The sequence below is a fragment of the Rana temporaria genome, chromosome 2, assembly GCF_905171775.1.
Source record: "Rana temporaria chromosome 2, aRanTem1.1, whole genome shotgun sequence".
In the NCBI taxonomy this organism is placed as follows: Eukaryota; Metazoa; Chordata; class Amphibia; order Anura; family Ranidae; genus Rana; species Rana temporaria.
In genome coordinates, this window is record NC_053490.1 from 172,277,652 (window position 1) to 172,303,603 (window position 25,952).

A 25,952-nucleotide genomic window follows, 5' to 3' on the forward strand; every position below is an offset into this window, starting at 1 on the left:
TGATTTTGCGCACCCGTGCCACTTTGCTGACGTATATCGGCGTGAGCCAGTTGGCAAGTGGATAAAATAATTACAATGCAATCATCCACATACAGAAATTCAGAAATAGAAGGGACAATGTAAATTGAATAATGTGTGTTTAATATCACTTTAAAATAGATCTATAAAAAGGTATAAATATATATATTTTTTTCACCCTGTAAAAGGAATTTAGGCGATGGTCTGTATAAATTAGCACAGTACAGAAAATACATACTTTTGAGGTGAACGGAGTTCTACTTCATTTTTCAGCCTCAAGTTCTCTCTCACAATGTCAATGTTTTCATTTTTCAGCCTTCTATTTTCCTGTAAGAAAAAAGTAACACATTACCAACTGCAACATACAGAGGAAAAAACGTGCAGATACATCGTGCCACTGCAAGAACATTGTTTTTAATTAACATTGGGACAGAAATGGCACTTTGTATTCATATTCCCTAAACACAAAGCAAATTCCCCATCAAGGGAGGAAAACAAAGCTTTGCATTTAGTGCAGAAAGTCATTAAGGGAATGTACTAATTGCTTTTCCATGTTTTTTCACATGACTAGATATATTTTGGGCAAGTAAACTCACAATATGCAGGTATAAGCAAAATAGACGATCATTTGCTCCACATGACTAAATAAAACAACACATATTAAAGTTGAAACATGGAGGTCCAAGACATATTAAATGTGAATCAGTTAGGTCACCTCTGAAACATGTACATACTGATGTCTAGCAGCTTAGAAGCTTTGTGCTTTTGAAAACTGGGTAAACTCTGTGAAGCCTAATGGATATAGACAACTGGCAGGGAAAAACACAAGTGGTAAACACGGTGAACTACTTTTTCTGAAAGATCAGCATGTGTTCACGTTAAATGACTCATTAAAGCACATTCTAGTCAATATTCCAATCGCACAGGTTCCTGGTAAAAAGGGCTCGTAAAGAAAAGATGGGTGCTGAAACGATTACCAGCTGGGTACTGGAGACATCAAACAAACAAACATATTCGCCAGTACACCAAGGATCGTCCCAATTACATCCACATTTTTTTAAATGCAAAACACACATCACAATGGTGCAACGTTTCAAGGTTGCACAGGACCCCTTTGTCAGGCAAGTGATAATCACTTGCCTGACGAAGGGGTCCTGCGCAACCTCGAAATGTTGCACCATTGTGATGTGTGTTTTGCATTAAAATGTTTTGGACGTAATTGGACGATCCTTGGCGTGCTGGCGAATATGTTTGTTCATTAAAAGCACATCTCTGCACAAAAATTGATTTGTCTAATGTTACATTCTGCACGGGAATGTCCACATCCCAAGCAATTTTATGCAGTCCTTCTGTACAGTTTACACACAGATTCAAAACCTTTGGCTGTGTACTCTTAGTTTTTTTTCTGTGGTTGCAACATTTTTAACTACTTGCCCATTGCCCCCTTCCTGCCCAGACCAATTTTCAGCTTTCAGCGCTCTCACATTTTGAATGACAATTAATCATCACTGTACCCATATGAACATTTATCCTTTTTTCCACACAAATAGAGCTTTTTTTGGGCAATATTCAATCACCACTGTTTTTTTTTTTTGCGCTATTAAATTTTACATTTTGTAAAAAATTGCATTTTCTTAGTTTCCGTTATAAAATTTTGAAAATTTGTAAATTCTTTACAAATTTTGGCCAAAATGTATACCGCTACATATCTTTGGTAAAAAATAACTCAAATCAGTGTATATTATTTGGTCTGTGCGAGTTATAGGCCCCTTCCACATGGGGCGCATCCATTTAGCGGAGCCCGCCTGCTCAGCAGGAGATCGATCCATTGATAGCCGCTGAGCCGGCAGAAGACAGGTCCGTCTCTGAACGGCGAGTGGCCTGTCAGAGCTCGGCCGATTCCTACGGAGAGATCTGACGAAAAAGGATAGCATGTCCGTTTTCATCAGATCTCATCCGATCCAATAAGACAGATGGCGAATTTATCGTCATACGTCTGTTTTTAGCGGATTGGATGGCAGATGGGTGTCAGCAGACACATCTCCGTTGACATTCATCTCCCCCATAGGATTTAATGGATGGCACGCTAGGATCGGCCTGAAAAACGGACAGGCAGATCCGAGCGGGCTTGTTGTGTGAAAGGGGCCATAGAGTCTACAAGCTTTGGTGCCAATCATTAATAATTGATCACACCTGATGTACCGACGGCCTCCAGAACTAGCCAACCTCTCGGCTATGGCCTGGTCAGCAAGTGGTTAAACTAAGGTATAGTTCACAGGGGTAGTAAAATGTCAGTAAAAACAGGTTGAGGATCCACGTTTTCACCACCCTCCCACCAACCTACAAAATAACATGGTCTGTAACACATTGCCGCAACTGCAATGCTTCACAGTGCAGAAAATTTAACACTGTGGGGTGGATTTACTAAAGACAAAAAGACTGTGGCAAATACAGTTGCTCCAGAGCTCAGCAAATGAGGTAAAGCTTCACTTTGCAAACAATACCCAATTACATACAAGGTACCGCTCACAGTACATTTACTGTGACAGGGCAGCCGCTCTCCGCAAGATTACATACCTAGTACATGATCTGACATCTCCGGGTTTCGGGCACACGTATGCCCCCGGGGGACTTGCTAAAATTATACACAGCGGAAGCCCAGCAGTGGGTACCGCTGACTCAATGTCCACTAGCCCCGCTGATTACACAGGGCACAGGCAGAAAGACAATCTGCCTCTGTAAACAAGGCAGATTGTCCTTCTGTCAGAAGGCAAGGCACAGACCCTGTGTTTCTGCCAAGCAGGAACACAGTTCTTTGCCTTTCCCTAGTCAAAGCACATCCCCCACAGTGAGTAAGCACAACCTAGGCACACAGTTAACCCCTGATGTTAACTCCTTCCCTGCCAGTGTCATTAGTACAGTAACAGTGAATATATATTTTTAGCATTGATCACTGTATTAGTGTCACTGGTCCCCAAAAAGCATCAAAAGTGTCAGTTAGGTGTCCGATTTGTCCGCTGCAATATAACAGTCCCGCAATAAGTCACTGATCACCGCCATTACTAGCAAAATAAATAAATAAAAAATATCCCATAGTTTGTGGACGCTATAACTTTTGCACAAAATCAATATACGCTTATTGGGACTTTATTTTACTAAAAATATGTAGCAGAATACACGTTGGCCTAAATTGATGAAGAAATTCGATTTTTTTTTCAATTGGTATGTTTTATAGCAGAAAGTAAAAAAATTGTGTCTAAAAAAAAATAAAAAATTATTTTTGTTTACAGCACAAAAAATAAAAAACTACAGACGTAATCAAATGCCAAAAAAAAGAAAGCTCCATTTGTGGTGGGGGGGAGGGGGGGACATTTTATTTGGGTGCTGTCATATGACTGCACAATTGTCAGTTAAAGTAACACAGTGCCGTATCTCAAAAAATGGCCTGGTCAGGGACGGGTAAAAACGTACAGAATTTATATAGCGCCAACAGTTTGCGCAGTGCTATACAATGTATGGGCAAACAGTACAGTTACAACATAATTTGATGTGAATGTCCAATATATGTGTAAAGCGCTGCTTAAAATTGACGGTGCTATACAAGTACCTGAAATAATAATAATAATATACTACAAGAAGAATCAGAGGGCCCTGCTCATTAGAGCTTACAATCTCAGAGGGAGGGTCAAGTGATACAAAAAGTTAATGACTATGGGGGATGAGTTGATAGAAACAAATAAAAGTACATTTGTTAGGTGGGGCAGAATAAGCTTCTTTGAAGAGAACGTTTTTCAGGGTTCGGCTAAAAGCAAACCGAGTAAGAGACAGTGGGGCAGAATGGGGTAGGGAGTTCCATGTGAGAGGCTCTAGAAAAGTAAATCAATCCCTGTATGTCATGTCTGGAATGCAGTGCTGTTTGTCCAACATGCAAAATGAAGTCAATGGGACTGTGCCATTATTCTTGAGATCATAAAAAAAAAAAAAAAAAAAAAAAGGAGTTTTCAAAAAGGAGGCAATATCTTCTCCTGAACCCCTGCAAACCAGCATTCAAGCTCCTCTGAAAAGGGAGGGTGCGGTAAACTCTGCCATCAGTGTTAAGGAAGCCTAACTGTAAAAGGCTCTCCCCAATTGCATAATAGGCCAAATGGTTAATATGACAAGTTCCCCCCCCAAGAACTGTATTGTCCAGTCTATTGTGTCTGAGAAGGATGGGTCTAGCACTAGGAAATGGTGTTCATTCTATACTTCTAGAAAACAGTAGAGTTTTGCATAGTAATACCTATAAAAGCAACTTTATTTCCACATTCATAAAAAAACTAACAGAAAGATACACAATTATTCTGTAATATATAAATACAAAAAGTACAATAAAACAGTAAGAGCCCATTCACACAGGGGCAACACGACTTCTAGCACGACTTTTGGAGGAAACTTGGACACGACTTGAGTATATGAATCATCAGGCAACTTACAAGGCAACTTCAAGTCGCCTCCAGGACAGGAGGCTTTCCAGTGGCCAATCAAACAACAATCAGCTCTGTGGGAGTGAGGGGGGAGGGGTTTGCCTGAGAAATGTATATTATCTTCCTGTATTGTTGCTTCAGTTAAGACAGTGATCCAACTTCTGAGTAGACTTCCATTGAAATCAATGGGTACAAGTTGCCTAGAAGTCGGATTGAAGTAGTACAAGAACCTTTTCTGAAGTCGGAGCGACTTCAGTAGTGTACATTAAGACGGCTCCCATTCACTTCCATTGATTTTCTCGACCGCGCGACTTGAAGTCGGATCCTAGGTCGCCCCAGTGTGAACCAGCTCTTATGCAGTTAGATCCCCACCAAGGTGAGAATGCTATATCTGATGACTGCACTGGTAAACCAAAAATTGTACACTGACACGGTAGATCTATTCATATCCTATCCAATAGACAGATAGACCAATAAATATGGTTAGGCCGATTGGGTTAGTTAGTAGATAGACATACAAACTGACTTATAAACAAGTCTAATGCTATAGACAGTCACAATTGTGTTGTTATATGGGTGTACATCTACAATTTTGTGGTTACATACTGAAAGTCTAAATCAGCCCTTAAAAATTCCACTCGCCTGCTCGCATTTTGCAAGTGGATTTTGAAGGCTGGAGAGTGTGGGCTGCCTGGGAGCAGCGGGGTGAGCACCGGCAGCCAGGGTTGTATGGGAGCGATCGTAGGGGAAGAGAGAGGCGAGCCGCTGCCACCTGGTTGAACAGAGCACAGGGAACATAACAGCTTTCCTTTTTAATAGCTGTGTTCCCCGCTGCGTGCCATCATATACAGATCCTCCCCCCTGTCCATGGAACTTTGATAGATAGATCACCCGTCCCAGGATTGGATGGATGATCTATTAAAGTGTCCGGACAGGGGGGGGGTTGTATATGACGGCGCGCAGCAGGAAACACACAGCTATTGAAATGAAAGCTGTTATGTTCCCCGTTCTCTGATCAATCAGGTGGCAGCGGCTCTCCTCTTTCTTCCCCTGCATTAGGGACACAGGCTACACTGGCAGGCTGCATTTTTGGGTACGGATAAAGTTGTTAATATTTTTTTTTAACTCTGCATAAAACATTTAAGTGTCATTTCATGAGATAATTTACGAGGCAGGGGTTGGGCATGGCAACTGGTGGCGACTAACCCTTGAGGCCTGGCTAGTAGCTCAGGACTTGAAATTTTGAGCCCTGGTCTAGATCACAGTTGTGCAGACAACTTTAATTATTAATTATTTTGTATCCCATTTGCACAGGTAAAAATCACATCGCCTTAAAATTGTAGCCCGTTTCTATTTCTAGGGTAGCTCAAAGCGAATATATCTGATCTATTTCACACATGCGGTCTGCAATCCCATGTTCCAATTGCCTTTGGGTAAAGGTTTGTTTTTGTAAATACATAAACACCATGTGAAAGGGAAAAAGAATGGCAAAAATAATGCTTGCTATTCTATGAAAACACACAGAAGTGCACACAAGAGCACCCTGAAAAAAATATATCTGTTATAAAAAGAAAGGTTTGAACTCATCTCAGGCAAAGCATTACCGAAGATACCCAAGGGCACATAAATGTCTCCATCCATCACCAGGTTATGAGAATATTCTCAAACCAGAGGGTGATAGATGATGGCAGGTACTACTTTGATGTCCTATGATGCTGCATTTTAAAGGACGATACAAGAAACTGGAATATAGATAAAATAACACTTGCTATAGGGGGCATATTACATAGACTGTGAGATCCAACTGATTTCCGATGTAATGCAAGAAGAACCACAAACCGTTTCCAAATTGTGTGCCAATTAAAATAGTGCGCGCCTTCAAAAGAGCTGTTCACTTTTTTGGGGGTGGAATAAATAAAATGTTGAATTCCGGGAGCAAACAGCTAAACACACAGATAAAATACAGTACATTTGAAAGGAAGAGAAAGGGGGATTTGGACTTTAAATGAGGCAAAGGACATATGGGTCAATTCTTTCCATCCCTAATACTGATAGAAAAAATAGGGGGACTTTGAATGAAGTGTGTGTCTGTACAGGATTTATTTCATATAACAGTACAGATAAATACATACACAATGCAAGTATAAAATATACATAAGTTAATAGGGTAAATTCATTATATATATATATATATATATATTTTACACACACACACACGGTATTGTGGCATGGAGGTACGAAAGGGGAGTACCCAAAAATGTGTCAAAAAAGTGTTCGATCTGTCCGCAGCAATGTCTCAGTCCTCTAAGAATCGCAGATCACCACCATTATTAGTAAAAAAATAATAATAAAAATGTCATAAATCTATTCCCCATTTTGTATATAACTTTTGCGTAAACCAATAAATATTACCAAAAATACGTAGAATACATTTTGCCCTAAACCGATGAAGAAATTTGTTTTCTAAAAAAACTTCTGGGGGTATATATTATAGCAAAAATATTGTTGTTTTTATTATTTTCAAAATTGTCACTCTTTTTTGTTTTTTTGCTCTAAAAAAAAAAAAATGCAGAGGTGATCAAATACTACCAAAAGAAAGCTCTATTTGTGGGGAAAAAAATAAAATTTTGTTTGGGAACATCGTCACACTTGTCAGTTAAAGTGACGCGGTGCCGTATTGCAAAAAAAGTAGGGCTGTTACTGATCAAAAATTTTCTGTTTGATTAATCGTTTTTTTTTTTTAATCAATTAATCGACTAATTTTGATTAATTATAACGCACATACAGATCCAACTACTTTTAGCTGATCTCCTTGGAGGCTGATTCCCAGTGCAGCTACCAACAACTGGAAAAATGGATAGCAGGATACAAAACACACACAAAGGCAGCGCTCAATGGGAATAGCATTAAAACTTTTATAGTCTTAAAGTAGGTAACCAAATAAATATTGCACTGGAGATGAAATCGATGTAGCTACATAAACTGTAAAAATGGTGCGAGTAATACCAAACGGTAGCAAAAGCAGTCATAAAAACATGTAGCCAAGTATGATACTGGTATTAAAATGTGTACAACGATACCACTGCTGAATCCAGATGAGGAGAGGTTAACATCAGTCCGTCGGCATGTAGATGTCCCATGAAGGGAACTATCACAACTCCCAGTGGATGGTTGTAGAATCCCAGGTTGATAGAGGGAAGTGATAGAGGGAAGTGTAACAGCCCTTGCGTGTGGCAGATAGTAAGGTCCCGCCAGCATGCAGATATGACGGCACAGCAAAGGAGCCCTTCAGATGGACACAGCAAGCCCCGCCGGTGTCCGTGACGTTAATGGATCTCCGACGGAACTCCCTGAAGCCGGCGGAGAGGTGAGTACCAATCAAAAGAATTTTAATCGATCAAAAAGATTTTGAACGATCAAAAAAATTAAAGATTAATCGATTAATTAAAAGTTAATTTGCACAGCCCTAAAAGGTCTGGTCATTAAGGGGCAAAATCTTCCGGTGCTGAAGTGGTAAATCCCCTCATGTCACACCTTTTTTTCCCCCCCTCCCTCCAACATAAATCCCTCTCCCTCAAACATTTGAATTCTATTCTATTCTCAATAAAGCTGGACATACACTTATAAATTTACATTGCTCAGCCTACGGGTCGCACAAGAGAAATAGAACGGATTGCTCAATCTACACAAACAGCATGAATGAACGAATCCTCCTTACCAGAATATTGTATTCTGACAGGCGCCATCACCGGCTGTCAGAATACCTGAACAATGCCAGCAGCTGAACTGACTGCAGGTGCTGTTCAGCCAATTGTTTTCAGCCCACCATTAACACAAACCAACTGAATAATTGTTGAGCAAACATGGCTACCCCTGTTAGAATTTCAGTCATTCCCTCTGAATTGGTGAAAAATTCTAACAGTGTATGGCCAGCTTTTGTACGTAATCTTTGAGCTGCTTAGCAAAATGAGTCATATAACACATAGGGCAACTTCATAAAAATGCTGTGCTACCATAGGTTGTCATTACTCATCATGACATCATTTCCAAGAAAAAACACAAACACAAAAGGTACCTCTTTGAACTTGTCAATGTCCTCTGTAACTCTTTTATTTGCAGCATTGACCTCCTCAAGCTTTCTGTTCCAGTCCTCTAGCAGTTTATTACAAACACTGCTCTTGTCCTCTGCTTGCCCATTTCCACAACTGCAAGGTGACGACTCAGCGATAGGATTAGCAACGTCATTAAGCCTTTTTTCTAATGTAAGATTTGCTGTTCTTAGTTCTTCTGCCTCTTTTAATAGGGATTCAATTTCATCCTAAAAAAAAAATTAAAATTAAATTGAGATTTATATTATATATATATATATATATATATATATATATATATATATATATATATATATATATATATATATATATATATATATATAAAAATACAAAAAGTGCTGTACTCTAAGCCTAGACTGAATAGAGAACCTTGCATGAGTGAGACATAGAGATTGCCACTGCGGACTTTCCATTCTGCGTGTGTTATTTTACCGTCAAATTGAACATCAGGCATCAATAATTTGCATCATAACTGAGACAAGTATGAAGATAAGAAGTTTTGGCTTTACTCCTGATAAAAATACTTGTTATGGGTCAGGGACTTACATACCAAAGCCAAATGGTCCGTATAACACCCAGACAAGAAAGTCAACTCCATGATAGGGTTTACTTTTAAGAACTCTGGCCAATATGTGTGTGTGGGGGGAGGGGGACTCTGGCTGCAATGTGGGCGAGGGGGACTCTGGCTGCAATGTGGGCGAGGGGGACTCTGGCTGCAATGTGGGCGAGGGGGACTCTGGCTGCAATGTGGGCGAGGGGGACTCTGGCTGCAATGTGGGCGAGGGGGACTCTGGCTGCAATGTGGGCGAGGGGGACTCTGGCTGCAATGTGGGCGAGGGGGACTCTGGCTGCAATGTGGGCGAGGGGGACTCTGGCTGCAATGTGGGCGAGGGGGACTCTGGCTGCAATGTGGGCGAGGGGGACTCTGGCTGCAATGTGGGCGAGGGGGACTCTGGCTGGAAAATTGGGACATTTTGCTGCATTGGTAGACATGGGCAGGCTGCATTTTTGGGCACGGATTAAGTTGTTGTTAATATTTATAACTTAATTCTACATAAAACATTTAAGTGTAATTTCATGAGATTTATGAGGGCGTGTCTAGGGGTGGACATGGTAGGGGTTGGGCGGGGCAACTGGTGGCGAGTATGCCTTGAGGCCTGGCTAGTAGTTCAGGACTTGAAATTTTGAGCCCTGGTTTAAGGAAATATAAAATACTAAACACCTTTTCTCATCTGCAGTTAGAGTAGTCTTGTGACTTCTATCAGTGTCGGGCTAAAGCGTGTAGGAGGAGTTATCATTCTCCTCTGACTGTCCTATGAGGCTGCAAGACCCCCAACCCTCTGTCTGGACAGTGCCGATTGGCCCTGTGCTGATCACATGCACTCTGCCAAGACAACAAAAAAAAAAAAAACTCTCTAGCAATACAAACCAAACGGCTCTGTTCTATCAGATTGTTTGGGAACTGTTGAAGAAGGGGGGAGGTACAGAGAAGGCAGGATCAAACAGCCTTTTTTTGGATTAACCCCTTAGGTTCCACAGTGAGTATAACAAGAACGCTTTACTGCATATACAGGCTAAATTTACTGTTGTGTTGAATGCTTTAAACAAATAATTCGACTAAAATGTAAAAAAAAAAAAAAACACGTGGCGACAGTAATAGGCAACTCTTAATACTTAAGTGCAATATATAATTCACACTGAAAATCTCAACCAACACTCGCATATCTGTTTTGCTTAGAACTATTCCTTTTTGGGAAGTTATATTATTCAATACAGCCTTATCCAAACTCAGCGTGATCTTCCTTAGAAGTAGGGTATAGGCAGTCGCAGTGCTATATTGCAAAAAATGGCCTGGTCATGAAGAGGGGTAAATGTTCCGGAGGTCAAGTGGTTATAGAGGTTCATGAGAGAAAGTCAGATTGTTGATTTAAGTGGTTGTAAACCTCTGAAATAACAAATGAACAAAGCATGTATTCATATAGTGTGTACTTGCCTCAAGTCATAGCATTTAGTGTGGCTCCTGCCTGCTCTCTATCCTTTGCTATCCACATGAATCACGTGTGACAGTTTTTCCCAGACACCAGGCAATCCTTGCAGATGGCCGACCAAACCAGCACACAGCAGGTGATGGCCTCAGCTGTGCATGTTTCCCCAAGGAGCCTGTGTATAGGGAGTGTGTCCATTCCCTCCTCTTAAGATTTTGATTACACTCAGCTCTGTGCTGTGTAGTGTGTGAAATCAGATCGCCACCCCTTACCTCCTGGATGCTGAGAAATACCATCCGAACCAGGGGTGTCAACCTCAATTTCATTGTGGGCCGCAACAGCATTACGGTTGCCCTCAAAGCAAAACCTGGCTAAACCTGTAAGACTATATTAATGTATATACTCTTTATCATATTAAATAATTGCCTCTGCATTCGATTGTTACTGTTTTTAGTAATGTCTTAAGCTGTGAAAAGCATGTGTAGACCAGCACAGAGCCCACTCATACTCTAGCAGATGATCAAAGTGTGAGAAGGAGGGTTGCAAAAAAGCTGGTATCAGCCACAAGAAACTTTATTGAAGACGGCTCAGACAGAACATGGTACAGCAATGATGTTCTGTTTGAGCTGGGAAGCAGAGTCTGGTGGAGGACCAGTGGAGGGCTAGCATTAGCTATTAGAGTCTGCTGGATGCCGAGACCAGGAGAGGTGGAAACAAGAGGGTGCTGGGGCTGTGGAGAAGGTGCAAGGGCCACATGAAATGGCCTGGCGAGCCGGATTTTGACACATGAGCTAACATGAGTACTTTTAAAAGCTGTGGAGTAGAAAATGCAGCAGATAAACAGGTACAGCGTATGTAGATGCATTTATTTCATCACTGTATCAGCAAAGCTTAGTCACTTCAGTGCTTAGGTGAGGGTTTATTATGACTTTAAAAGGATTTTCCTCTTATTAGTTAGTCCCAGGAGAACACAAAAGGAGCATATTTATAGAGCAGTGACTATAAACTATTACTGGTGGTAAAGCAATCACTGCAGTTTATAATACACATGCACCTGAAAGATTCACTTGCAGTGAATGTTTAGAAAAGGCAGAGCAGGAAATAGAGGTGACGTCAGTACGCTCGTGAGAGTGCTAGGACGGCGTATTTCCAAATGCCTGCGATTACAGTTTTTTGGAAGTAGGATTTTAATAAAATATCCAGTTTTTAATCTGGACGCTGCGCAATGAGTTTTCCTTTTCTCATACGATTCATTGTTGGATCTCCTTCTGTGGATATCCTGTGATTATTACCTTTGGCTCGTTTTCACCAATGGTTCCCCATGAGGAGGCTGAATAAGCCAAGATGATCTGCATCTAATGTGGGGGGGTTATAAAGCTTACAGATGCAAATATAGACCTTGATAGGTCTTTGGATCTGGTAAGAAGATATTTTTGCCTCATCTATCTAAGCACTGGGTATTGCACTGAATTCAAGGACCTTGCATATTATCACTTTATGGACTTTGGTGTTTCATATATTATTATAATTGGTAGAATATATTTTTATGATGTATTTTATTGCAATTCATTTTGATTTTTGATTCACTTATTTAATTGATCTTCAAAAGACAGAGCAACACGTTTTTATATTATAAACATGTCCCAAAGTAACTAAAACTGACATAAAATTTCCACCAACAATTACATTCTAAATGCTGAATATGGCACATGGATACAGTAAATATATCCAAAAATATACACAAACTAGATTACCTCATACTCTTTTTGAAGAAGATCAAGTCTAGTTTTTCGGAGGTGTTTTCGCACTGAATGACTGAGCACACATTCATTTTCACTTGTCCCTCCTACAAAAGAAAACATGTATAAATGTAAAGAGCACATCTCAAAGCAGATGCTAAAAGGGAAACTATAATGAATTTGGGACCAATGTATGATTTTGTTTATACGTTTTATTTGATAAAGCATTCCCAGGGCACTATAGGTTAAAAAGACGGCACAGCGTACTATGATAAATTTGTTACTCCCCTGTCTGACTGAACCTCTCGTAATAAGTACGAGTTATCATTTTCCAAATGCTTATGAAAATTAAAAAAACTACAGGGTGTGTAAACAGGCTTTTTAAATTGATATTAAAGGCATTTTTTTCTTCTAAAAAAAAAAAACACAACAAGCATATCATTTGTCATTGACAGTGGTGTTGCACAGAGCAGCCCAATCCTTCTCTCCTTGGGTTCCCCGCTGATGTTCCCGACCCCTAACTCCTGCAGAGTGCCCCCCACAGAAAGCTGCTTGCTATAAGGGCACCCAAGCAGGCTTGCACCCCTGCTGCTGCTCTGTCTGCCTATTTGCATACAGGGTGTGGCTTGGCCCAGACCCTGCCCTCTTCTTATTGGCTCACTGGCTGTGATTGACAGTAGAAGGAGACAGTGGCTCCTGTTGCTGTCTCAGTCAATGAGGAGAGAGAGATGCCGGAGAGACGCTGCTCTCATGCGCAAAACTTGAGATAAGGATTGAGATAAGGCTCATGTGACTGAAGGAAGGTAAAAGGAGATGCAGTACAGTGCAAGGCGCTCTGTAATTGCAGTGCCCTCTGGACCCTGCTGATCACAGGTTGGGGTAGCGAGCCAATTAGCGGCTCTTTAACATGTGATCAGCTATGTCCAATCACAGCTTATCACAGATGTATAAACAGAAGCCGGTTATCGGTACTTCTTTCCTTACGCTGACAGCATGAGGAGAGGAGAAGAGAGACGTTAACTGGCCTCTGTAAAAAGGCAATCCCACGGTAATCACAACAGTGTCTACCAGTGCCACCTATCAGTGCCGCATCATCAGTAATGGGGAAAATTTTATATAAAAAAAAAAGTTATTTATTTATTTTACGAAAAAGTTTTTATTATTTTTTTTTCAAAATTTTTGGACTTTGTTTATTTAACAAAAAAAAAAAAAAAAAAAAACTGTTGAATAAATACCACCAAAAGAAATCTCCGTTTGTGTGAAAAAAAAAAAATGATAAAAATTGTGTTTGGGTACAGTGTTACATTACCATGCAATTGCCATTTAAAGTGTAAAAGGTGAAAATCGGCCTTGGCAGGAAGGTGGTAAAAGTGCCCTGTAGGCAATTGGTTAAAGATGTGAACAGAAGCCAAGAGATCAATTCAATGCCAAATATAGAAAAAAACTTACGTTAGATCTACCGGTAACGGTATTTCTACGAGCCTTCCAGGACGGCACACCAGAGAGATGAGGGCTCCTCCCACAGGAAACACAATCAATTGACAAGTTTGTTATAAGTCCCCACCCACCCCCTTGCTCCTCAGTATTTATTAAAGTAATCTTGAACTGGTTCACAAGGGGCACCCCCATAGGTACTTACCATCTAGCATATAGCTTACCTTTTTTCCCCTTTTTTCACATAGGGTGGGTAGTAGGCCTGCCGTCCTGGAAGGCTCGTAGAAATACCGTTACCGGTAGATCTAACGTAAGTTTTCTCCTAACGCCTTCCAGGACGGCACACCAGAGAGGATATTAAAGAACCTCAGGCCTACCTCAGGGTGGGACCACAGCTTGGAGGACCTTCCGACCGAAAGCCAGGTCTTGCTGTGACAACAACCCTACACGGTAGTGCTTCAAGAAGGTGTGATGACTTGACCAGGTAGCCGCACTACGGATTTGATCCCAGGAGGCACCTGCTTTCTCAGCCCAGGATGTCGCCAGAGATCTGGTTGAATGAGCTTTGATATTAAGTGGAGCTGGTTCTCCTGAGCACTGATAAGCCTCTGAGATAGCTTCTCTAATCCATTTTGAGACTGATGGCTTTGAGGCCTGCAGTCCCTTCCTGGCTCCAGCATGGAGAATTAGGAGATGGTTAGATTTCCTAAAACTTTTAGTTCTCTCTAGATAATTAAGAAGACATCTTCTTACATCCAAACAGTGAAACTTAAATTCCTTCTCGTTCTTTGGTTCTGAACAAAAGGACGGCAATATTATTTCTTGCGTCCTGTTGGGTAAGGATGCTACTTTAGGTAGGTATAGGGGATCTGCCCTAAGAGTGACCCTGTCTGGTTGTACCCTAAGGAAAGGCTCTTTCATGGACAGAGCTTGCAGATCTCCCACCCTCCTAGCTGTAGTAATAGCTAACAGAAAGGCTAATTTTAAAGTAAGAAACCTAAAGAAAACTTTCTCTAAAGGTTCAAAAGGGGGCATAGATAATGACTCTAATACCCTAGTAAGGTCCCAGGGCGGACAGTTACTTCTAAGGACGGGGGACATCCTTTCCCTAGCTAATAAGAATCTCTTAACTAGGTCGTCCTTAGCTAATCTTTTGTCCAGGTAAACGGAGAGGGCTGCTACCTGTACCCGAAGGGTGCTAACCTTAAGCCCGGCGTCTGCTCCATCCTGGAGAAAATCCAGGATAACCGGAACCGACTGGGAAGGCACTTGTCTTTTTCTACTCCAGGTCTGGAAAGTTTTCCATATTTTTAAGTAGATCTTTCTGGTGACCGGCTTTCTACTTGTAAGGAAAGTATTTATCACCTTTTCTGAACAACCTTTTTGTTTCAGGATCTGGCGCTCACTAACCAGGCTGTTAGTTGAAAAAATTCTGGTCTTGGGTGAAAAACTGGACCCTGCCTGAGGAGATCTACTCTGGCTGGCAGTTTCAGAGGTTCTGCTACTGACATGAATCTCAGATTCGCAAACCACGTCCTCCTTGGCCACCATGGGGCAATAAGGAGGACCTGACCGGGGGACCTGTTGATTTTTTGGAGTACCCGCGGAATTAGCGCCAGTGGTGGGAAGGCGTATGCCAGTCTGAAGTGCCAGTTTTGGGACAACGCATCCAGGCCCTCGGAATCCCGTTCTACGGAGGTTGAGAAATACCTGTTCACTTTCCTGTTCTTCCGGTTTGCGAACAGGTCTATGTCTGGTTCGCCAAACTGAAGAACTAGGGCCTGAAAGACTTTGGGATTCAGTTCCCATTCTCCCTGTCTTATCTGTTGACGACTGAGGAAGTCCGCTTCTATGTTGTTGGAGATGACCTTTTTCTCCGCCCAGCCCAGAATTTCCAAGGTTAGTTCCAATAAGGGGCCGGATCTGGTACCGCCTTGGTGGTTCAGGTAGGCTACTACTGTAGCGTTGTCTGAGCTCACCTGGACCTCTCTGTCCTTGACATCTTGTTGGAAAGCCTTCAGGGCTTCTCCCACTGCTCTGAGTTCCCTGAAGATTGGCGAGCTAGTAGGTAGCTCCATCTTCCCTGGGCTTTTCTCCCCCCCAAGTGGGCACCCCACCCCCATGTGCTGGCATCCGTAGTTAATTTTACCGGATCCCATTGGGCCCAAGGTCGACCTTCCCTTAAGTTTTGGTGATTGGTCCACCATTCTAGGGACGACAGGACCTGAGGGGTGAGTAGAATCTCCTGATCCAGGGATTCCTTCTTTCTGTCCCAGGAGCACAGAAAGAAAAAATGGAGTGTCCTGGCATGTAACTGGGACCAGACTACCGCTGGTATGGCTGCCGACATTAACCCTAGGACTCTCATAACTGATCTCCTGGGAAGTCTGGGGAATTTTACCAGATTCCCTGCTGCTGACGCCAATTTTTTTATTTTTTCCTCTGGCAGGAAAAGCGTCTGAAGCCTGGAGTCTATAGTGTAGCCCAGGAATATTTTTACCTGTTCTGGTATGAGGGAGGACTTCTCTAGATTGATAATCCAACCCAAGCTTTTTAATACCTCCATAACTTTGTTGGTATCCCTCTGAACCTGTGATTCTGTCTGACCGGAGATCAGCAGATCGTCCAGGTACGGTATAAGGCAAACCCCTTGTAGATGTAGGAAAGCTATTGCTTCTGCCAGTATCTTTGTAAAGATTCTGGGACTGGAGGTTAGGTCGAAGGGCAGTGCCCTGAACTGCCAATGGCGGATTTCCTTCCCTACCACGACCGCAAACCTCAAAAGCGCCTGATGGTCCACGTGAATTGGTACGTGCAGGTAGGCGTCCTTCAGGTCTATGGTCGTCATGAAGGCTCCCTTCATGAGGTTCTTTCTTACTGAGTAAATACTCTCCATGGAAAACCTTTTCTGTTCCAAAAATTTGTTTAGTTTTCTCAGGTTTACTATCAGGCGGAATTTTCCTGATGGTTTCTGAACCACAAACACGTGGGAATAAAAACCCCGGTATTGCTGTTCCACTGGCACTGGTATTATTACTAGCTGCTCTGCCAGCTCCTGAATCCCTTCCAAGAGGGCCTTTCTCTTTAGGGTATCCTTGGGGAGCTGCGTGAGGGTGATCATAGGGGGGGGGGGGGTAATAAATTCCAGGCGGAACCCGTCCTTTATAATTTTGTGTATGTAGGGACTGTCTGAAATGCTTTCCCACTGTTGTACAAACTGGGACAGCCTCCCCCCCACTTTGACCTAGGCGTCACTTGGTTTGTTTAGCGTCAGTTTTGGCAGGGGGAAAGAGCAAGTTATTCTTTTTGTTCCTAAATTCAAGTATGCCTATAATATCAATGGTCTCATGCACTGATCAAAAATAAACATTAACAGCGCTTAGTTATAAGCCTAACATGCTTAAACTATAAAAAAATGTGTCACCACATCCTGCTAATCTAAAGATTATAGGTATTAAATAAAACCATAAAACTTCAAACAGTCCTTGATGGCTTTAAAACCACGTGGCCACGCCCTGACGCGTTTCGTGATTGGATGTCACGTCTTCAGAAGACGCCCTCTGAAGACGTGACATCCAATCACGAAACGCGTCAGGGCGTGGCCACGTGATCCAACTGTCCAATCAGGCAAGCGGAATCCCGGGACTCACGGTGTCGGGAGGAGGAATCCCCAGGCAGCTACACCAAGTGAGAGTCAGCAAGCCAAAGATTGAGACAGCGCCATATTTGAATTAACTAGCTGTAAGCATAACATTGAAGAGAGCTTTACGTTTTTAACATTAAACTGTGTTACACTATGTGGAGTCTCCCTTTTGTCTTTTTCATATGAATGCATCCATTTGAGCATTAACTAAGCCCACCAGACGATAATAGAAGGACCAGGAGAGATCTAGCTGCACTGTGATCCATTACAGACAGAGAGACAGCGTTACATGCCCTTTGATGACATCGGTCTGGTGAGTGAGGTTTTTTTGGGGGATCCCCACGTGTCAAATGCCTGCATCATTACAGTCATTACAGAAGTGTATCTTAAAGTTCTCCTTTTGGCTATAGGACATTTAGAAGATCACTGTGAGACTGTGCATCTATTTTACCAGACATATATTATTGTCTGAGGAGCTTTGATTTGATTTTGATTTTAATTTTATCAAGGACCTTTTGAGATTGACTCCGAGGCTTTATTGGTTTTAAAGCCATCAAGGACTGTTTGAAGTTTTATGGTTTTATTTAATACCTATAATCTTTAGATTAGCAGGATGTGGTGACACATTTTTTTATAGTTTAAGCATGTTAGGCTTATAACTAAGCGCTGTTAATGTTTATTTTTGATCAGTGCATGAGACCATTGATATTATAGGCATACTTGAATTTATGAACCGTTTATATATAATAGCTGCTAAACTGCTACCCATATTTGGTGACATACGTTTTTTGGCTAGTGCAAAAAAACGTATTAGTCCACTCCCATTGTTGCGCTGGGCCAGTACTAATAGCTTGATTTTATCGGGCATTTATACTGATTTTTACTCTATTCTTTTTGTTCCCTTTGCCATAAAACCAGCGCCTGTTGGGTTCTTTTTTATACTTCTGTTTGTTTTGCCCCTGGGGGCCTCGAAAAGTTTTTTTAAAACCTTCTTTTTTAGGTTTCACAGGAAATTTCTTTCCCTTCTCTGAAGACCTAACCAGGACATCATCCAATCCTTGGCCAAACAGGAGTGAACCCTGGAAAGGGAGTCCACACAGTTTTCCCTTTGATGTGACGTCCCCTTCCCAAGCCTTAACCCAGATAGCCCGCCTGGCTGAGTTGATCAAGGCTGCTGTCTTGGCTGAAGCTTTAGCAGTCTCCAGAGCTGCATCTGCTAGGTACGCGACAGCTTTCCCTATCAAAGATAGAGACCCCAAGATTTCCTCAGACTCCGTAAACTGGGCAAGATGTTCTGCCAGTTTCTCTATCCAGAGGTCTGCATTCCTGGCTACACAGGTAGCAGCCAAGGCCGGGGCCATAGAAGCTGTGTTAGCCTCCCAGGCTTTTCTTAGGAGTGATTCGGCCCTACGATCCATTAAGTCCTTAATACTGCCAGCATCTTCAAATGAAAGGTCTGACAGTTTTGTGACTTGAGATAGGGCCGCATCCAGTTTGGGGAGTTTGAAGAAGACTTCCCCAACAGACTGGTGGAACGGGTACTTCCGCTTCCAGGTCTTCTGTGTGGTCAGTCTCCTTTCTGGACTTTTCCACTCTTGTAAGATTATTTCTTTTAGTGATTGCTGAAGAGGAAAGACTCTATCCTGTGTTTCACTGAGCCCCCTATACACCTTATCCTGTGCAGAGGTCGTTCTGGGAACCTCTGGAATCTCTTCAGTGGCATAAATTGCCTGAAGGAGACTGTCCACATCCTCTGCTGAGAAGAGGAACCTTTTCAATTTCCCTTCCTCCTGAGACACAACTGAGTCTCTATCTTCCTCACCCTCTGAGCTGTGTCTAGTGACCTGGCTCATAATCTCAATTTCCTCTTCTTCACGAAAAAAAGATTTGGGAGGGTAGGAAAGGGGTACTGGGTCCTGCAAGGAGACTTTCTTGGGAGGACAGACCCTCTTTAGGGACAGGTTCCTCCGTATTAGGGGTCGTGGCTGCCTGAGTAGCTGTCTCCCTAAAAGCTCTAACCGTAGCCAACATTTCGGACTGCATTGATAAGAGAAAATTTTTCATCATGGCAGCCGCTTCTTTCCCAGCCAGCTGGTTAATACACTTGTGGCAGAAGGGTTTGGTGTGGGATTTTGGGAGCTTATCTTTACAGTTTCCGCACTTTTTAGAGGAACTGTAACTGGCTGAGGATTGAGCAGAGGCCCCCTGGGTTTCACAGGGAGATTCTGTTAGAGAGGAAACATAATAAACAGTAATGTTATTCCCTCCCGCTCAGGGCTGCTGGCTGTACTGGGGAGAAAAGAGAGAGAGAACGAGGAAGGCAGCCGATACCAGCTGTATCCTGAGGTTCAGGAACTCTCAATCTCCTCCTTTCTCCCTTTCCAGGGGGGACTGTACTCACCGACCCCCGATCTGGATTTGGTTGCCGCAGCGCTTGTCTTCCCGTCCTCTTCCATCATGAGGAGGTTGACTGGGTCCTTGGCTTGTCGGTACCTGCTGTAGGGTTTATCCGCCGCCGCTCCACGCTGCTCTCCACGCCGAAGCGTCACTTCCGGGTTGCTGTGTAGGAAACGCCCACTCTCCAGTGATGCGCTTCCTGTTCCTCTCAGAGCGAGGCTTGGAGCGCAATGCTCCTTTGCACCCCCCCCGGGAAGGAGAGATCAGCACCGTGGCGGCTTTTTTGCAGAGGGACGATGGCTTTTTCACCATAGCTCAGAGCGCCCATGCATACCTTTGTGGCGACCTGTGAGCGACCGAAGCCTACAGGTTAGTTCAGCTCTCCCCGGCCTCCCTAAACCTGCCTCAACAGGGGTACCCTTCGACCTCACCGTCTCCAGGTAACAGAAAAAAACAAACGTGTCGCTGTGTTCGGGAAGAAACACAATCAATACTGAGGAGCAAGGGGGTGGGTGGGGACTTATAACAAACTTGTCAATTGATTGTGTTTCCTGTGGGAGGAGCCCTCATCTCTCTGGTGTGCCGTCCTGGAAGGCGTTAGGAGAAATTATATATACACACACAATATATATATATATATATATATATATACATATATACACACACATACACACATATACACACACACACACAAAATATTTCATATTCAATTGACACTTAAAGCCATTCACAGTACCTATGATGTTTTTGCAGGGATGATCAGGTGTAATAGGTACTCTGCAGGCTGGGCATTGGTTGTTGTTCTTCAGCCACAAATCAATGCAACTCGAACAGAAAACATGATGGTTGACGCAAATAACAGGTTGCCGTACCTGTAAAGAAGGGGAAAAAAGGCTTATGAAGTCAGGTACACTGACACATTACACAGCACACAGATGTCTAGTAGTAGAGCCGGGCAACCACCAGAAGCAAGGCTACCAATTGATTTAAATCAGGGGTGGCAAACTCAAATTCATCGGGGGCCGCATCAGCAGTATGGTTACCCTCAAAGGGCCGGGTGCATGGTGAGGGGTGCAGAGTTCTGTTGGGTGGGTGCAGAGTGCAGGGTGCTGTGGGGTGGGTGCAGGGTGCACAGTGAGGGGTGCATAGTTCTGTGGGGTGGGTGCATAGTGAGGGGTGCAGGGTGCATAGTGAGGGGTGCAGGGTGCTGTAGGGTGGGGGCAGGGTGCTGTAGGGTGGCTGCAGGGTGCACAGTGAGGGGTGCAGGGTGCTGTGGGGTGGGTGCAGGGTGCACAGTGAGGGGTGCAGGGTGCACAGTAAGGGGTGCAGGGTGCTGTGGGGTTGGGGCAGGGTGCACAGTGAAGGGTGCAGGGTGCTGTAGGGTGGCTGCAGGGTGCACAGTGAAGGGTGCAGGGTGCTGTAGGGTGGCTGCAGGGTGCATAGTGAGGGGTGCTCTGGGGTGGGTGCAGGGTGCATAGTGAGGGGTGCAGGGTGAGGTGGAGTAGGTCAGTAAAGGCTGAGGGGTGCAGGGCAGATGAAAGGCACAGGTTAAGGAGAGGAGCAGAGGACAGTGTCAGAGGGGACCCCAGGCAGCCTGGCAGGGTTAAAGGGACCGAGCAGGGAGGCAGCAGCTGGTACTCACGATTTGGGCAGCCAATCTCTTCCTGCAGCACATCCACTTGAGGGGGGAGAGGGGGGGGGGGGTGAGACGGCATTGCGAGGGAGGGACCCAGGACACACCGGAGGGATTCACAAAGCAAGCCATCCTCTGCACTTGCGGCTGCTGCGAGATCCGCTGAGCTGGGCACCGGAGCCACAGGACGCAGCCTGCTGGATGGGGGAAAAAAAACTTCCCCAAAAACTGCAATTTCTGCCACCAAAAAGCCAGCATCGCTGGCTGGAAAAGACTGGGGAGGCGGGGTGGAGGTGGAGACGGAACAGTGGTGGAGGCAGAGAAAGGGTGGAGGCAGAGAAAGGGTGGCGGAGGAGGCGGGCACCAGAGCAGCATTGTGGCTGCAGAAAGAGTGGAGGCGGAGACAGGGCGGAGTAGGAGGCGGGCACCAGAGCGGCAGCCGGAACCATAAAGTAAGTCCACCTAATGGCTTTAGTGTAGAGCGGCGGTGGAGCCTAAGATGGAGTGGCACAGAGTAAGAGGAATATGTGCCGCGCCGCTCGCTCGCTGAAATCCTGGCAAAATTAGGTGGCTGCTGTGCGGGCCACATTACAAGGTCCGGCGGGCCGGATTCGGCCCGCGGGCCTTGTGTTTGCCACCCCTGATTTAAATAATTACAGGTGATAGTCTTGTATTATCATTTATGAAAATATGCTACTCACCTCCCTAGAATTACATCCTTTATTGGACTGAAGACCTTATAAATGAATGTACCATTTCCATAAAATGTGCACCACAAACCACTAGTGGGCTAGTATACATCAGAACTGAGGATTAAAACCCAACTCCAGGCAAAAATAAATAGATAAAACGTTATACATCTTAAAATTGTATATAGAGTGTGAAAGAGTTAGACATTCCGTAAAAGGAAGGAACGCCAGGAAGCTTAAAAATGACCCCTTGCAGTGGAGCTGCACCCGTACTACAAGGGTTGATTGCTCATTTAGGTTTTGGTAGACCAATCCTACGCTCTTCCATGCTATAGAATCCCCCCCAACACTCCAACTGACTAATGTCCAGATACCATCAAGACGAAGATGTGTTGATGCTAAGGGGCAGTCTCCCACACCCCAGTGGTGACTGTCCCTCAGCTTGCACCAGATCCACCAATGGCCAGATGTAAACAACCAGGGGCTATACAGCCTACTTGCCCATATGTGGAGATGTTACAGATGGGTCCTCAGCTGTGGCAGAATCACGGATTATGTAGTTGCCTGGACACACATGGGGAGCGTGAAAAATAGCTGGGCTGCTGTCACGGCCGCCGCTTAGGGCACAGATTGGAGGGTGAAGACAGAGGAACCTGCAATGTTGACACTGTGTACAAGGGAGGCGGCCAGCGATGACGTTACAGGGCCGAGCCGGTTTGGAGGCCTGGACTGAAGCCTCTGGGGATGGTGGAGCCATGGACCATAGGCTAGGAAGTGAGGGTCCAGTCACTATGACTACGCGTTTCACGCACCTGCGCCTTATCAAGTCATGAAATATGAAGACTGCCAAGCTCTATTTCCGAACATTCCAGTCACCTTCACCTGGAGCGGTCACCATCTTGGAATGACTACGTAATGACTAGCAGACGACATGCATAGTGTGCAACATGGGAATGCTATAGTGGAAGGTGAGCCGTGACCAGAGAGAGCTCAGTGGCACAGGATTGGCAGAGATGGGGGATAACCACAGAGCGAGAGGAATCGGCAGAGCTGGGGGGGGTTACTACTGAGTGGGGGGGGGGTTTAGACTGCAGAGCTGGGGGTTACTACTGAGTGTAGGGGGGGGGTAAAGGGCAGAGCTGGGAGTTACTACTGAGCGGGAGAAGTCAGCAAAGCTGGATGTTATTACTGAGCGGCGAGGGGGATAATCGGCAGAGTTGTGGGTTACTACTGAGCGGGGGGGGGGGGGGGCGGCGAATGGAATGAGCAGAGCTGGGGCTTACTACTGAGTGGGGGATCTGCTAATGAGGGTACTACTGAGCTAGGGTTCTACTGAGCATCATCAACACATCACTGAAGCATCAAAAACACAACAAGAAGCATGCTGAAGCAGTAGGCGCTTTAGCCCTGGTTCACACTAGTGCGGTTTTTAAAATAGCGCTACTTTAGCGCCGCCGATCAGTGAGATCTGGACCCCCAACTTCATTGCAGCTTGGGACTTCATTTAACAGTAGTCTTTGCAAGTTATAATGAAATCCCCAAAAAGTAGTGCAACTTGAGTCGCAACGATTTGAACAGTTCCTTTGCTGGCAATGGGATGCAACTGTCAAATTGCATGACAAATTGTACCGGTGTGAGCCAGGGCTTAATGTGCGACGTTGAAGCAAGTGTAAGCCCATGTTAACATTGAGTCGATTTGGCATGTGATTTGACAGGTCAAATCGCATGCCAAATTGGAGTCCATTGCTGGTAATGGCACAATCCGAATCGGTGCGACCTTGCACCGATTCCCAAAAGTAGTTTCTGCAATAATTTTGGCGACTTCGGGGGGTGATTTCAATAGCCATCTGTGCATAAAACCGTACAGATGCCCGTCAAATCGCCCCCGGAAGTCAGACTGAAATGCCGATTTGAAACCTTGTGAGTTCAGCTGAACTTCAAACCTGCCCCCAGTGTGAACGTGGGCTAAATGAGCCTTATGGCCGCACACACGATCCCAAAATCGGACGACAGATAATCGGTTTACTTTTTGCATGCTAGTCGCATATCGAAAATGGAGAAGTTACTAAAGTGACGAAAATTCTCATACAACAGAATGTCATGTGTTGTATTTCTATTGTATTTTTGGATGACAACTGTACTGATTAAAAGAAAATCATTCGATCGGTTATGGCACGAGGAAAATTCTCGTGTTTGTCCAATCAGATGAACCGTTGTAATCGGCTCCCGAAAGCTGTGCACTGATTTTCGGATCGTTTGTTCTTCCACTTCCATGCATTGTATAACGCAGTGCAGGGCGCTGTTTTGCGTAGAAACGCACACATGCTGCATTCATACATAACACATGTATAGTGTGAACAGAGGAAACAATTATTTCTTACACTGACCCAACATGGAGCAAAGCAGCTTCACATACACACTATGAATGATTTTAGAACTTCCACCTCCTTACATAGCAATCCCTACCACCCACCACCATTGTTCTCTATCACTGACAGATCACAGTCTGTGACTACAAGGATCGTCCACCATGACACCTCCATCAGGCTCCCATCCATCTATACAGGAGATCAGATGTATGACATGGAGGAGCCCGGCTTTCCCTATAGGAAGTCCTTACCTTGCCCAGACAGATGTGACAGCTGATCGGCAGGGTCAGAGATAGGGTAACATTCTGCACGTTGTGCTCCATTGTCCGGGATCACTACTAACTACTCCACACAGCGCTCCATCCTGGCCAATCATCAGCTACGGATCGCCGTACAGACCAATCTCCTCCCTCTCTCCGTACACAGCGCTCTCTGTTCCCGGGGAAGTTGGCGCCCTGCACACAGGAAGTGCCGGGAGACATGTGTGTATAGAAACATAAACAGGAACATAAACATACACTGAGGTCCTTACCATTCCCGCTACACAGCTCACCCTTCCCCACTAGGGGAGAATATTATCACTGAGGGAAAACAAACAGGTGAAATCTTTCATTTAGGACACCCATCTTACACTCACCTTCGCTTATAATATAACTAAGAGGATCATTTATTTATTTATTTTTGGATAGAGGGGAGAAGAATTAGAACCCCTGTCAGTTTTTATTGCTGTCTGTGCCTTCCTTAAAGCGGAGTTCCACCCAAATATGGAACTTCCCAGTGGCGGATGGTGCTCACAATTTTTTTTGGGGTGCAAACAAACAAAACAACCCCATCAATTGCAGCCACTGTGCCCATCAAACGCAGCTACTGTGCCGTCAAACGCAACCACTGTACCCATAAATTGCCACCACTGTGCCATCAAACGCAGCCACTGTACCCATAAATTGGTGAAAAAATAATATTGAAACAGAGCAGCTAGCACAGTTTGTGGATAAAGCAAACAAAAATAGTAAAAGTAAAATAGTGTAGCGCTCCAGTGAAATTAATGAATTAATAATGTTCAAATGAGTATGATCATCAATGTAGTTTTGGATGCTTCTTATCCTTGATGCTGTCTGTGGATCCAAAGGTGTATATTGCGTTTATCAGCAAGAGTGTAACCAAAAATGCAGAGAGGAAACAGCAATAGTGAAGCCGGTAGGTAAAAGCAACACACAATTTATTGTATGGTACTTACAAAAACGAACAGGTAAACAGGCATCAAAACATAAAAGAACTCCGCGGCTCATAGCGTACTTGTATCAGCCAGCCTGACATGTTTCATAAGCTGCACAGGGTGTGGTGTGTTGTGTTTCTATGTCTGCACACTGAAATCTTGGTGGAGGTCCTTCATTTCAACTATTTTGATGATCATACTCATTTGGACATTTTTAATTAAAGCGGAGCTCTGCTGAAAAAAATATATTAAAAGCC

At 44.0% G+C, this 25,952-nt stretch overlaps 1 protein-coding gene across 1 annotated transcript in view; it reads right to left on the bottom strand.

Moving 5' to 3' along the window:
- The window catches only part of OBI1 (ORC ubiquitin ligase 1), a 38,150-nt gene extending 13,175 nt beyond the window's left edge, over window positions 1–24,975 (bottom strand). The window contains exons 1-5 of the mRNA XM_040341426.1: window positions 24,731–24,975; window positions 20,525–20,660; window positions 12,330–12,421; window positions 8,557–8,799; window positions 257–345 (exon numbers count right to left, since the gene is read on the bottom strand). Coding sequence (XP_040197360.1) covers window positions 257–345; window positions 8,557–8,799; window positions 12,330–12,421; window positions 20,525–20,660; window positions 24,731–24,802 — 632 coding nt within the window. The 5' untranslated portion in view covers window positions 24,803–24,975. The remainder of the gene's footprint in view (window positions 1–256; window positions 346–8,556; window positions 8,800–12,329; window positions 12,422–20,524; window positions 20,661–24,730) is intronic.
- Between the last annotated feature and the right edge of the window lie 977 nt (window positions 24,976–25,952).